Source organism: Lactuca sativa, chromosome 9 (assembly GCF_002870075.4).
Source record: "Lactuca sativa cultivar Salinas chromosome 9, Lsat_Salinas_v11, whole genome shotgun sequence".
Taxonomy (NCBI): Eukaryota; Viridiplantae; Streptophyta; class Magnoliopsida; order Asterales; family Asteraceae; genus Lactuca; species Lactuca sativa.
The window spans coordinates 47,754,908-47,769,745 of NC_056631.2; the positions used below are offsets into that span (position 1 = coordinate 47,754,908).

Sequence of the window (14,838 nt, forward strand, 5' to 3'; positions counted from 1 at the left end):
CCTATGAGACTGAATCAGGTTCCTTCCTACAACGAGATTTAGACGAGGTTGATATTGGGTATAAATGTAAGGTCATTGAGATGATGATGGTCCAACATTTTATGATGATGAATCAATAATCAATCAAACAAAATTGATGATGTTGGTTGATGATACTAATACACTTCCATACGAAAACCCAATGGAAAAATTCAAATGTTTCTTTGAATATTAGGACGATGAGATTGAATATGATAACAAGGAAACTGAGCTCCGACAACCCCGTAAGAAAAATTACCCTTTGTATTTTTTTGGTTTCTAAAGAAACAAAAACTACTCATTTTTTTTTTTTTTTGGGGGGGGGGGGGGGATCCCTTACCATTGTCTGAATTGTCACCTAAACACATAAAACTCCTGTAGCCTACAAAAGATAAGGTTACAAATACTTTTCAAGTTCGTAAATTGTTGGAAAACCACACTTGCTCAAACACACAACCGTGTCTTGATCATAGCCAAGCCAACAAGAAAGTGTTGGGTCGGTTCTTGGATGACATATTAGTCGACAATACATAAAATATGTTACAATATGTTACAGGGAAAATAATTATATCAAATTATAAATCACCGTTTTAGTGTTCATATTTCATACTAACATGCATAGAAGGTGAAATGTATACTCTATATATGTTAAGACATGCATAGAAGGTGAAATGTATACTCTATATATGTTAAGAGAGTCCTTAAAGAAAAGCTTTCTAGGACTCCCTCTATGATGGTTACAATTTAAAAAATAAGAATTCAAGGAACATCAAACATACCTAAAATAAAAAGTAATTTACTTATATTGATTCTTATTTATAAATTAGATCCGTAATTTAATTATAAATTAAAGAAAGATGTATCAACTATGATAACCACAAAAAATAAATTTTGTCTCACTTAATAATCATATTTTACAAAACAATATCAACATATGACCATAATATTCGAAGAGAGGCATTTTCAAAATTGATTTATGACATAAAGATACTTCAGAAATCAATATTTTTGAAATTGATTTGTAATTTTAAAATGATGTTCGGAATAAAGTTTTCCGAAAGAAATATAATTTCTAGTGGTAAAGTTATTTGAAAATACTTTATCGTAATTTTCAAACGGTGTTCGAACTCATTTAGATTTTAAGGAATTTATTTTTTGACATAAAATAATTTTAAATTTTATTTTTCTTTTGTAGTTTCAGCTATTATTTTCGACGTAAATTTTGTGAAAAGGTGTTTTGAAAATTTCGAAGATATCTAAACTTTTTGAGATATTTATGTTTTTTTAAGGTTATATTTTCGATTTTTTAAAAATAGGTTTCTTTAATTCGATATATCATCAATTTATGTAAGAAGTCATCAAAACCTTCAAGTGGGATGTACACATGAACATTATTCAAATTTCTCAACTGAAAAATTATTAGAACAAAAGAATTCATCCGGTTCAAGAAGGGTTTTAGGAAGCAATTGCAGGCCAATGACAAACAAGATGTAGTCTGTAATGCTAGAATTATAAATTGCAAAAACTCAGTCTAAATGTCTGTGTTGTGCGGAATCAAACTTTCTAGTCTGTTTCTAACTAGTGATTTGACATCAGGTTAGAATATGACATAAAGGCCAAAAACTAACCAGTAAAAAATGAGTTTACATATGAAGATCGTAAAAGAGCTAATAACAACACTAATGACTATTTATTTCTTTGTTCGATGACAACTTAAGTAAAAATATATTAGAATTTCTATGTAAGGTGCTGTTTGTTTTTAAAAAAAAAAACAACTTCAGACCACTTATTGTTGTGCCGCGCAGCACTTGGCCCTTCGCAACTGTTTGTTTTTCAGAAGAATTATGACTTAAAAACTGATGCGTGTGTGCTGCGTGACGCAACACTAAACCAACTGCTTCAAACCTCTTCACGCCTTAGTTTAACACTTTAACTTACGGCAACAATCTGCAGACGTTAAAAAACAAACATATTTTTTATTAAATGTTGCAGTTATTTGTTTTACCTCTTCTGCTACAGAGAATTGCAGAGGTGGTCCATAAAGTTCATACATTTTCTGTTCGAAAAAACAAACAAACACCAAAGTTTCATCTAATAAATATCTATTTATTTATGTTTGGAGAAATTGTTCCTAAGATTATCATTATAAGAAATAGTCCTGATTTATGAAATTGTTCCTAAGTTCTTATTGCTAATGTTTGAATTATGAGTTATTATAATTAAGGAATATAACAATACAATCACCATATCACTTATAAAATATTAAATAACAATACATTTCTATTTACAACAATGTTTCGAGCTAGTTCTGGATTGTTGTAGATATAATCTTCATGATCATTCATATTGACATTTCAAAAAAAATTGATTATTATGTAAGATAAATTTTTTTAGATTGATGTGAATATCTAAAAAATAAATATTTTTGAAGCCCTGAACCCAGAGCCCATTTACGAAGCCCAAATTCCATTTAAGATTACATTCTAATTATCTCATATGTGATTCTGTAAGACTTTAACAAAGCCCATTTACGAAAAAGAAGATAAGGCCATAATCTGAACTCTGAAGGATAGAGCGCAAAGCAAACAAATTGGTTTCAATCTGAAGAATCTCATATGAACTTCGCATGATAAACAACAAGATATGTCTCTCCTTCTTCTTCATCATCATCCATGTTGTAAGTTTCTGCCTCCTCTAGATACCTTCATAACCTGCAAAACCCCCATTAACAGATACATTTCTTGCCCTAAAACCCCCAAACCCTTCAATAATCTACCTTTCCTTACCAAATACTCAATCTGTAGAAACACCCATGTTGTAAATTGCTCGAATAATGAAGTCATTGATGAATTCACAAACACTCAGTTGGACCAAACTCAAGAAAACGAGATCGAAGAGCTTGGATTGTTGGGTAAACCATCACCAATGCCCGTTATCAATGTACCACCACAAGTTGAAAGTGAGTATATTAAGCCTCAGAAAGAGGAGGTATTAGAGCCCTTTTACAAGTTTTTTAGGGATGGTAAGTCCGCAGAAGAGACTAGCGATTCAGAAGATGTTAGCGAGGAGATTTCAATGGAGGAAGAAGAGGATAAGAAGGTTTCTGTAGAGTATTACGATCCAAAACAAGGCGATTTTGTCGTTGGTGTAGTCGTTTCAGGAAACGAATACAAGCTTGATGTTAATATCGGTGCAGATTTATTAGGGACAATGCTGACGAAAGAAGTGCTTCCTTTATACGAAAAAGAGTTGGATAATTTGTTGTGTGATTTTGAGAAGAACCCCGAAGAGTTTTTGATGAAGGGCAAGATGGGAATCGTGAGAAATGAAGAGGCGTTAAGCGGTGGTCCGGTGGCTGGGCAGCCGGTTGTTGAACATGGAACGGTTTTGTTTGCAGAAGTTTTGGGAAGAACTCTTAGTGGTCGGCCTTTGATTTCCACACGAAGGCTTTTCCGGCGACTAGCTTGGCATCGAGTGAGGCAGGTTCTTTTCTCAGCTTTCTTTGTTGATGTCTTCTGATGAAAATTTGGGGATTCTTTTAGTTTCATTAACACTACGTTTCTTGCAGATTAAGCAACTGAATGAACCTATAGAAGTCAAAATTACAGAGTGGAATACTGGTGGTCTTCTTACAAGAATCGAGGTTTGACTTTAGTTATCTTCTCTTTCTTCAATGATGTCTTTGTAGTAATTTTGGCATTAATTTTCCCTTTTGCAGGGTTTACGAGCTTTTCTTCCTAAAATTGAACTTGTCAATCGTGTTAATAATTTCACCGAGCTAAAAGAAAATGTAAGTTGATACGCCTCATATGATCATTAGTATATACACTTAATAAAAAAATTCATGATCTATATTTTGACCATTATGCCCTTTACTCATGCTAAATCTTGATGAATATAGGTGGGACGTCGAATATTTGTTCAAATTACACGAATAAGTGAGGATACAAACGACTTAATTCTCAGTGAAAAGGAAGCTTGGGTTGGTTTTTTGTGGGTTTTCCTTCTATTTTTCTTCCATATGTAGTATTCTTCTAATATTTTTTACTTGTGACATTTATAGAATGCAAAACACCTTAAAGAGGGAACTCTTTTGGAAGGCACAGTGAGAAAAATATTCCCCTATGGTGCTCAAATAAGGATCGGCGAAAGTAACCGAAGGTGAGTGGGTTATGAACTTATGATATCAAGTGGGCCCCATATGATATACTGGACATGACAGGCTGTACTGTGTTTAGTATGCATTGGATTGGGAAAATTACAATTTTTTGTCCCATTCAAAAATGAAGAACAAGGTGGGACATTGAGTGACACTTTCGATCTCTCATGTGTGAAAAAGACATAAATACCCTCCTCATCCTTGTTATCGAAAATAACCCTAGAAAGTTTGTCCTGTCCTGAGTAACGAATGCAACCATAAGGATTTCTACTTTTGTTTTTATTTCTTCAAATTTGTTATTAATAATTTCTTATATTATATTTTCAGTGGATTGTTGCATATCTCGAATATCACTCGAGGAGAATTTGCTTCGGTCAATGACGTGCTAGCAATCGATGAAAAAGTCAAAGTTTTGGTTGTGAAGTCGATGTTCCCCGACAAAATCTCTCTCAGGTAAAAAGACGAAATTACCCCTCCATGGATTGTTCGACTTGTCTTTGAAAATTGCAATAATTCATTTCGTTTGTAGGAAATAATCCAAGCTATAATTACCTATTTGTGTATTATGATCATTAAAATAACCCCTTTATATGTTTTTAATGAACATTTTTGGTTTCTAAATAAATGTTGTGGCAAACAGTACTGCAGTGCTGGAAAGTGAACCTGGCTTGTTCCTATCAAACAGAGAGGTAGTTAACATTTTTTTTTGACCAAAATGCCCTTTATTGTTATATGAATTGATGTTGCTTTGATTATGGTAGAGAGTATATTCGGAAGCTTCGGAAATGGCGAAGAAATACAGGCAGAAGTTACCAGCTGTTTCAACCATTCGAAAATTAGAACACCTTTCAGATGCTCTACCCTTCAATGTTGAAGAAAATATGTATGCAAATTGGAAATGGTTCAAATTTGAAAGAGATAACGAACCAAAATGACCACTATACCCTTTTCCTACTACCCTCAATCATCCCCATGGTCGATGTACAAAGAAAAAAAAACAGAGTATTTCACCAAGCAATGGTGATCAAGGTGATATTGTATTGCATTTAGGATCAAAGTTGACCTCTTCACAAAAAGTCAAAAGTGTTTTAGCGTTATTTGTTGCTGTATTGTTTCTTAAACAAGTTATGATCTTTATTCGTATGTTGTTTGTATATTTTTTAATTCCTTTTTTAGTATAGTTTGTAGTGTCCATGGATCAAAGGAAGTTGAAGATCATTTATTGCATTGAAGAGATTTGATGTTTGTTTCTTAACTAATTTTCTGATGCTAAAGTGTTTTTGCTTTCTAAGAGACATTTAAAAGAAATATATAATCTGTCAAAAGATTTAGAATCTGAAAGAATTAGAATGTCATGTGTTTAGTTGGAAGAGTTTATGAGGAGACTTTTAGTCTTTTGCATGTTGTGGCTTTTGTTATCTCACAGGAACATTTATCTACTTTAATATGGTGTAAATCTTTGCAAACAAAGGAAATTATAATGATTTTAGTTCGACATAAATCTTTAAATTTAGATTGGGCAAATGTCAAGGACAACTCATTGTAACTTGATAGGTTGAATAAGTAACGATAAAAAAGATTTAGGTCTTAATAAGTAAAGTTTGCTTATATGCCACATAATAAGAAATGCCACGTAAGCTTGAGATTGACAACATGTCAATAAAAAAAACAAATCACATTTATAAACTTGTCAATAAAAAAACATGACATTTATAATGCAATTCCACATGTACCATAGAAATTCGAAACTAGTTCAATATATCATAAAAAACTATATTAATTGAAATTCATAAACATATATGAAGAATAAAAATTCATCCTCCATAATTTCAACATGAAATTCACTAATAACCTATATTTTATTCGGAAAGAAAATACATTAAGTATAAAGTTTGCATTATATTGCTCATGATGTAAATGATATATACTCATTATCGACTTAAAACACAATTCATCAACTACGAGTAAACCATATCAAAGAAGTTAAAAGACATATACTAAAACTGTAAATATAGTTATAGTTGAGGGACTATTTTAGTATTTTACTTTTATAAAATTAGACCTAGGTCTAACTTCACTCTTTCCCTCCCTCTTCGCCGCTGCCTTTGCCCCCGACTCTTCTCCTCTGTTCTTCTCTAATGGCGATTTCTTCCTCCACAACCACCCAAGCCGTCGATGCTTTGATCAAATGGAAGAACACCCAATCAGAGTCCAACAACCCACAACTATTACCACAAGATGATTTCATTTACCTGATTCTCACACTCAAAAAAATTCCACAAAAAGGTGGAATCAATGGAGTACGAACCAACCCAAACAAAGTCCCTCTCCCGCATCCCCTCTTGTCTGCCACCTCTTTCTCGGAACTCTGTCTAATTGTCGACGACAGACCGAAATCCAAACTTACTTCACAAATCGCAAAGAAGAAGATAAAAGAAGACGGAATCTCGGTCACCAAAGTCATCAAGCTTTCGAAGCTGAAAACAGACTACAGGCCTTTCGAAGCAAAACGCAAGCTCTGCGATTCGTACGAGATGTTCTTCGCCGACAAAAGGGTAATTCCACTTCTTCCTAAGTTATTAGGTAAACAATTTTTTAAGAAAAAGAAGTTGCCTTTACCTGTTGATTTGAGTCATAAGAACTGGAAGGAGCAAATTGAGAGAGCGTGTTCGTCTGCTTTGCTGTTTTTTAGCACTGGAACGTGCTGTGTGGTTCGTGTTGCTAAGGTATCGATGGAGAGAGATGAGATTATCGAGAATGTAAGTGCTGCCATTGAAGGAGTTATTGAGTTTATTCCAAAGAAGTTAGGTGGTGTCAGGTCTTTGCATTTGAAGTTTTCAGAGTCTGTAGCATTGCCTCTCTATCAATCTTTGCCTGATATTAAGTTGAGAATTGAAGGAGTTAAAGAAAAGAATGTTGAGCAAGAATTGATAGAAGTTAAGGAATCTGGTAAGAAGAAAAAATCGAAGAAGGAGAGAATTCATGAGGTTAACCATGATATGGAAGAAGATGAAGATGAAGATGAAGGAGGGGAGATTGAAAACGACGATGTAGAAGTTAAGCCCACAAAGAAGAGTGCTAAAGAGAAGAAGGGAGCAAAAGAATCTGATAAGAAGAAAAGGAAGGGGAACGTAGTTGAAGTTAGTGATGCTATCACAGCTCCAAGCAGTAAAAAGGCAAAGAAAAAGGTGGAGGAAGTGGTGGTGGAAAATAAGAAAGTGGAAGAGAAGAAAACACCCAAAAAGGGAAAGATTAATGAGGTTAAGAATGATTTAAATGAAGATGAAGGGGGAGAGATTTTGAACACTGAAGTGAAATCAGGAAAGAGTGCTAAAGAAAAGAAAAGGAAGGGAAATGTTGTTGAAGTGAATGAATGTAACACAACACCAAGTGATAAAAAAGCGAAAAAGAAAGGTGAGAAACCGAATGGAGAATCTGGAAAGAAGAAAGGAGGAAAATCAGCATCAAGAGGTTAAGTTTTTTGTTTTTAAGGAAGTGAACTTTAAGCATTTGCTAATGGAATCATAGTGAATTCGGTTGATGATAGCTAAGAGTTCTGCATTTTTGTTTTGTTGACTTTTGGTTTATGTATTTTGGTATCAGTGCAATGAACTTTAAAGAATTTTGTTGGGAGTTTTTTTATTTTGTTGATGAAAATCATACTAGTTTCATGTTAAGATTGGAATTTGCAATTCTACTTTAGCAGGTTAATTGAATTTAGATATTCTATTAATGTTGGTTTTTGTTTATGATTTTCAATATCTTTGTATGTCTTTAATTCCAAAATTGTTAGCTATCCTGTCCTTCCTTCCACCAGATTCTATGCAGTAGGCAAAAAAGGTCCAATTCCACATATACCCTTTATTGATTATCAAGAAACAAATATGAGAAACCAAGTTGAAAGGAAATCTGCTCTTCAGCTTCAGGTTATTTTCGTCAAATTTAGTGTTTATTTTGCATTTATGAACAACATTGGTGTGATTACAAAAAAAGCCCAAGTACATGGGTTCAATTACATAAATAGATGCAAGAATAATGTCTTCAACCCTCAAAAAATCCTTCTTTGTAAGTAAAATGGTTTAATAAGAACAAAACATTAAATTTTATTTTTTAAAGAAATTAAGAATTAGATGAACCTGAAAAGGTGAATGTGTCCTTTGATAGTTGGTGTATTTTCCATCTTTTTTTGAACCAAACTTTGATTGTTTTTTCTAATAATCGTGTTGGTATCCCACTAGCAAGTATTTTAGCAAAATACTTATCTTTGAGCAAATAATAGCAGCATACATATTTTTTTCATTCAGAAAATAGCAACATACTTATGTTTTTTACAAATAATAACAACATATTTATATACGTTTGATGCTATAAAAGAAAGTAGAACGGTTTTTTTAGGATGCCAAAAAGTCCCGTAGGTAAATTGGTGTTTGGTCTTATAGTATTTTATTAGTTTTTTTTTTTTTTTTTTTTTTTTTCATTATTAATATCAAAATATTTCCCATCAATTACTTGATAATGTCAAGAAATCAAGGTTACCACGATAAAAAAACCTAATGGGTAATTTAGTAAATGCTTTACCAATAATATGACTAACATACTTATATTTTTAATTAATTATAGCAATATACTTTTATTGGAAAATAGATACTTATATGATCATATGGTTCACCGTTCCTATGAAGTATTTTCCTTTTGATTAAATTTTGAATCAACTAATTTGACAGACATATACTATTGTATTTTTCATGTTCATTTATTAGGACCTTTCATTTTTTTTAATGACCTATAAATGTCAAGTATTAGTAACTAAGTGATCCAAGTCTATAAACATCTAGATTTTCAATCACTTATTGGAGTCTATAACAGTATACATTTATTGGTATTATGAAAACTCTGAACAATTTAAGGTTGCCTTTTATATTTAAATTTTTTCAAGTTTTTAAGGTTGGAATAGATGTTAACAATTGCATATGAAATACTACAAATTAGGATGCTTATGTCACTGTTTTCTTACAAATCGAATTTTGGGACTTCATCAGCCTGATAGAAGATCTATTTTACATCCACATTCTAAGTCACTATTGGTGCACAATGTAATTAATCACCAATTGTATATACATTGAGATTATATAAACAATGAACGATAATTCATTTACAGTTCGACCCGTTCTCCAAATGGGTATTGCGCTAGTTATTTTGGATTAATTAGTGTCACATTTAGACTGGCACTTATCATTTTGCTCTTTTAGTCTTTTGTTACCAGGGGACTTTGCATGGATGACTTGGCAAAAAAGCTCCAGCTCAGCATCCACATAGCTTTTTAGTTCTCTTATATTTTAATATTAACATTAAATTTATAGTAAATATTAATAAAATTGAAAAATAATTTGTTGAGCAACTTTTGTTTGAAGTGCTCGACTCGGGGGCAAACCAAGTACCCTCTCTCGAATCACCATCCACTTATCATTTTTGGATCCATCTGGTTTGAGGGTTCCTTGTTAATTTGAAGCCTTCAATTTAAAGTTAGAATTCATGAGGCGGGACAAAAAGTGGACATTGGGGTGGTAGTTTTTTTTATTATTTTTTTTATTTATTATTTTTTTTTGATCATTGTGTTTTGGGGTTCTTTGAGTTCTTGAGTTTTTTTAGTATCATCAAGTTTGTTTAGGTTTCTTTTTTTCCCATATATGCTGGTGGTGGAAGGTGTTTTAAAGAACAAGAATACATCTTTATGATCTTCATAAAACATAAACAAATAATTAATATATTATATATTCAAACTGCTAAAATCTTAAATAATAAAAACAAATTTTGATCCAAGACAATTACTATTATAATTTTAAAAATCCACATGAACGTCGTGTGGACAAGTTTTGCTGACTAAAATGTTATGTGACATATCACATAAGTGCTCTAACCGGATGACACATTCACTTTGAAGAAAATAAGTTATTGACACATGATTCAAAAGTTTATACACTTAAAATGTATAAAAAGTAAATGAAGGATGTTGTAAAACCAAGCCAATAGTTTCTTGGCTAATAATGACATTATCCTTTTAATTAAATCTTAGGGTTTGATCTCCATGTCCCCACGCTACAAGTGGATTTCAATTGTTGGGGAGTGAAATCCCTAAAAATGAGGTGTTTGATTCAAAACTTCAACATGTTTTTTTTTTACCATGTTTGTTCAGTGATCTAACTCTTCATATGATTTTTTTCTTAACCATTGAAAGATTTCTTTTCTAGTTTTAACTACCGAGAATTTGTATTTTTTTTCCAAAAAAAGAAAAGAATTCTATGTTTTCTCCATTAATGAGTTGCAAATACCAAATGTATGATTATTTTGCAGGTGAAAATTATTTTCCAACATTATTGATCTAGTTAAACCATGATCATGAGCAAGTACATAAATATACCCCTAAAAGATTAGTGGATATAAGAAGTGGTGTTGTTGAGATCTATTTAGACTTAAAAAGCTTTGGAATTTCTTCACTTGAAATTCTATTTAAATGAAAGGTAGAAGATTTTTGGGGTTATCAATTGATACATAGTGTGATACAGTCAAAACAATGTATTATAGTACAAACTCAATAGATATCTAAAATACAAATAAACTTAACGACAGATTCTTAAATCGACAAAAAGATTCATCCAAATGGTTGAATCAAACAATTTTCAAACTCTTATAGTTTTTATGATTCCAAGTTTTATGTATTATTTAAAAAAAATTAAAACAAGCTTTTAGTGGTTAAAAATAGAAAATAAAAATGTTTTTGGTAGTTAAACCCAAAAATAAAAAACTACAACGATTTTTATGAAATTTTCCCAAAATAAAAAATTGATTTTAATTTGGGATTTCAATTTGATTTTTATGAATTTTGTTTAGACTTTTCTTGATTTAGGTATAAATTAGGTTTGATTTTGAGTTACGGTTTGAAGTTGCATAATCTTTCATAATAAAAATGTTCGACAAAACTTCAAAAATGGTCCTTATGGTTTTCAAAAATATCAAATTTAGTCCCTAAGTTCAAAAAACCTCACAGATGGTCCCTATGGTTTCAAAACTTTTAACATTTGGTCCTTCCGGCTCACTCCGTTAGCATTTCACCGTTAAGTAAGGGACATTTTTGTCATTTCATTACCCAGGGACCATTTATGAGGTTTTCTATTATTTTTAACAAAAAAAAAATAAATAAAACTTAATATGCAAGGGGTCCCATCCCATCTCTCTCTCTCTCTCTCTCTCTCTCTCATTAAAAAGACATCTTCAGGTCCTTTTCCAGACCCATAAGTGTGTCGAATGTGTGTGGGTGTGATGTTGAAAATCGAATTGTGTTCAAGCCCATAAGTCGAGATCTGAAAATCGATACCCATAAACGAGTTTGTTCTTGTTCTTGAAACAAAAACATGAAGATGAAGGGTCTATTCGTTAGAACCCAGAACATGAAAATCATTAGAATCCAGATGAAGGTTTTGGCCATAGTTGTCACTCTTGTTCCCGTTTTGGTCCAATTGTAATTACCAGAATCGAATTTTGGAATATTTACCTTCTGATCTTCTTGTTGAAAGGTCTTCAAGGATTTAATCCTTGGTAAGTTGAAGAACCTGTCTTCAATCTACAGCAATGATTCAAGAACATCGTCGAGCTGAGATTTTTAGAAACAAAAAAATAGATTAATCGGACTCACCCAATCATCCAACCGTTGGATCCCGACATTAGAATCAATCGACGATGAACATTTGAATTGACCCACAAAAACAAACCTAGAATCATAGGTACCGACCACCACCACTCTCCCCGGAGAATCAGGATAGCTATAGAATAGATGGTCCCTAACTTTTCTTTACAGTCTCGCTAGGGAAGATAGTCTTGCCGCCACACGTGTGAAAACCTATAACTTATGTAATCTGGAAATGGATAGAATCCCATAAACCATATTAAATATATTCCTCACTCAAATCGATCTTCAAACATGAAATCAGAGACCTTGTATCAAATCCCTCTCCAAGAAGTCAGACCAGAACATGAAATTAAATGAATCCAACAATGGTGGTGATGGCTCCCCTCCAGAAATTGAATCCTTAACTCAAATTGAATCCATAGCATCGCCTCAACAATGGTGCGTGTTCATAGTCTTGTAGGCGACAGAGGAAGATCCGACCAAGATTCCCCGATCCCACAAGGGGTACAAGCTTAAGGTGACTAAAATGGAGAATCCCGTAAGAGGAAAGGTTGGTGGCAGCTTTAATGGCGGACCAATTAGCATCAAATTTCCGGTAAGGGCGAGAATGGAGGTTAGGTACAGCAGTGGAATAAGTGGAGGCGATGGTAGAGGAGAGACGAGTGGATTCATTAAAGCTTAGACATAAGCTGAAGAGAGAGAGAGAGAGAGAGAGAGAGAGAGAGAGAGAGGGTGGGACCCTTGCATATTAAGTTTTATCTATTTTTTTTGTTTTTTTGTTAAAAGTAATAGAAAACCTCATAAATGGTCCCTGGGTAATGAAATGACAAAAATGCCCCTTACTTAACGGTGAAATGCTAACGGAGTGAGCTGGAAGGACCAAATGTTAAAAGTTTTGAAACCACAGGGACCATCTGTGAGGTTTTTTGAACTTAGGGACTAAACTTGATATTTTCGAAAACCACAGGGACCATTTTTGAAGTTTTGTCAAAATGTTATTCTAATTGTAATTATTTTAGTGACATTTTTCTTACAATTAAACATTAGGAACTTTAAAAAAAAAACAAATAAATAATAGTTGGGGAGGCCAAAACGTGAAATAAAAAATAGAGCAAAATACGCCCTTTTTTTGCATTACATTTTCATAAAAACGATTCATGTACAACCAAACATCAACTACCATGGTTTTAGCTTATTAGTTATTATTCATTCCTTAAGTAAATAAAAATCACTCATATATCTCTGGCTTCAAGACTCCAATGTAACCCAAGTTCCTATACCTTTCGTTGAAATCCAGCCCATACCCAACCACAAATGAATCCGGGCACTGTCACACAAATTTAAAATTTCTAATGTCAACATTCTAAATACGATCATTTAGAAACAAAACATAAATACCACTTATAGTAAAAACATAAAAATAAAAAACTAAAAATAGAAATGAATAACATTTTCAATCAACCCATAGGTAACATGTCATGGTCTATAAAAATAGTGACAATGCCAATTTAAGCAAAAAGGACAATCAAGATAGTGGTTGCCACAACAAATAAAAAAGACCAAATTTAAATGCTACCCGAAAGCAACTGTATCTGTATTACTGTATATCTGTATCTGTATCAGTATTTGCATCGGTATGTGTATTGTGTGTGTGTGTGTCAGTGTGTGTGATAGATTATAGAAAAAGAGAGTAGTACCTCAAAACCACCATAGAACTTTCCATCACCCAAGAGCTTAAAATGAACTTTTCTTCTTGATGGTTTGTCAAGAAGAGTGCACACAGAAACGGATGTTGCGCCTTTACTTTCCAAGTAAGAAATGAGATGGGAAATAGTGTTTCCTGTATCTACAATGTCCTCAACCTGAAACCCATATAATTTCTCAATTATGTTAATCTTTAGAAGAGATAATTGGTTTAAAATGTAACATAAGAATGATCAAGATATTGCTACACTCTTGCAAATGAAACAATTTATACATGACTGCATCTATGAAATGAAACAAAATAGAGCAAAAATTTTGAAGTTTGTGAAGTCTAGGACAGAATTAACAGTTAGCAGTATGAACAATGTGAGCAATATCAAATTAGCAAGAATTAAAGACCAAATGCACAAAAATGAGAAGATTAGCGAACTAGATCTACACCAATCCTTTCCCAAACAGCAAGACCTTCCAAATCAACCACGAATCGAACTCAATACTCTTCAAATTGAGAATTAATATGGATAGTATTCGATTCCGTCACCTAGCTTCTAAATCAGTCGCAAAATTTGTTAGAAAAGTTCATGTTCTTTTAGATTATCACGGATCCGAAAGAAATCGTAGAGAATTGTCACCCAAAGATAACATGCAGGACAATCAGAGCAGAGAATTCAACTGAAAAAATAGAGAAGTACCAGAATGACATGTTTTCCGACGACATCAAGCTTCACATCACATGAAATCTTCGGAGCACCATTGGAAACAGTTCCAGAGCCATAGGATTCAACTCGGACAAAATCGACGGTGACAGGCAATTTGATGTTGCGGACGAGGTCGGCGAGGAAGAGGAAGGCTCCGGTGGCAACACCGACGACCACCGGAGAAGAAGATCCTGGCGAAGAGAAATCGTTGTTGATTTGAGAAGCTAATTCGCAGACTCTCTGAATGACTTGCTCCGCCGTCCATATGACGGTGAGTATATCATCGTCAATGCAATGGCTCTCCATTTGGCTCCCCATTTGTCACTACTAGCAAGTCAAAAAGTTTGTAAATTGTTTTAGGGCTTAGCTTTTCTATTTGCAATGGTGTATTTATAGCGACTAAATGGAAACACAAAAGTAGTTTGGGGTTAAAATTTTGAGAAGAATCTAAGGTGATATTTTTGGTTAATGATCATTTTTTTATGGGTTAACATTGATTTTTTATGAAATGAATTACTATTTAAATTGTCTTTTTAGATCCTAAAAAATATAATTTATGATTATATTATTTATAT

General features: G+C 32.9%; 3 protein-coding genes across 3 annotated transcripts; 2 read left to right on the forward strand and 1 right to left on the reverse strand.

Annotated features, from left to right (window-relative positions):
- The first annotated feature begins 2,569 nt into the window (after positions 1-2,569).
- On the forward strand, positions 2,570-5,432 carry LOC111919532 (protein PIGMENT DEFECTIVE 338, chloroplastic). Its single transcript, XM_023915093.3, has 8 exons — positions 2,570-3,501; positions 3,587-3,661; positions 3,737-3,808; positions 3,920-4,000; positions 4,082-4,179; positions 4,505-4,630; positions 4,818-4,866; positions 4,939-5,432. Exons 1-8 carry the CDS (start codon positions 2,662-2,664, stop codon positions 5,110-5,112), a joined length of 1,515 nt encoding a protein of 504 aa, XP_023770861.1. The 5' UTR covers positions 2,570-2,661; the 3' UTR covers positions 5,113-5,432.
- An 816-nt stretch (positions 5,433-6,248) lies between these two features.
- Positions 6,249-7,854, forward strand: LOC111919533 (putative ribosome biogenesis protein C8F11.04). The gene has a single exon (XM_023915094.3). It carries the CDS (start codon positions 6,316-6,318, stop codon positions 7,651-7,653), a length of 1,338 nt encoding a protein of 445 aa, XP_023770862.1. The 5' UTR covers positions 6,249-6,315; the 3' UTR covers positions 7,654-7,854.
- Positions 7,855-12,956: 5,102 nt separating this feature from the next.
- LOC111919534 (uncharacterized) lies at positions 12,957-14,637 on the reverse strand. Its single transcript, XM_023915095.3, has 3 exons — positions 14,258-14,637; positions 13,559-13,723; positions 12,957-13,188 (listed from the first exon to the last, which is right to left on the reverse strand). The coding sequence occupies exons 1-3, from the start codon at positions 14,579-14,581 to the stop codon at positions 13,090-13,092; spliced, it is 588 nt and encodes a 195-aa protein (XP_023770863.1). The 5' UTR covers positions 14,582-14,637; the 3' UTR covers positions 12,957-13,089.
- Between the last annotated feature and the right edge of the window lie 201 nt (positions 14,638-14,838).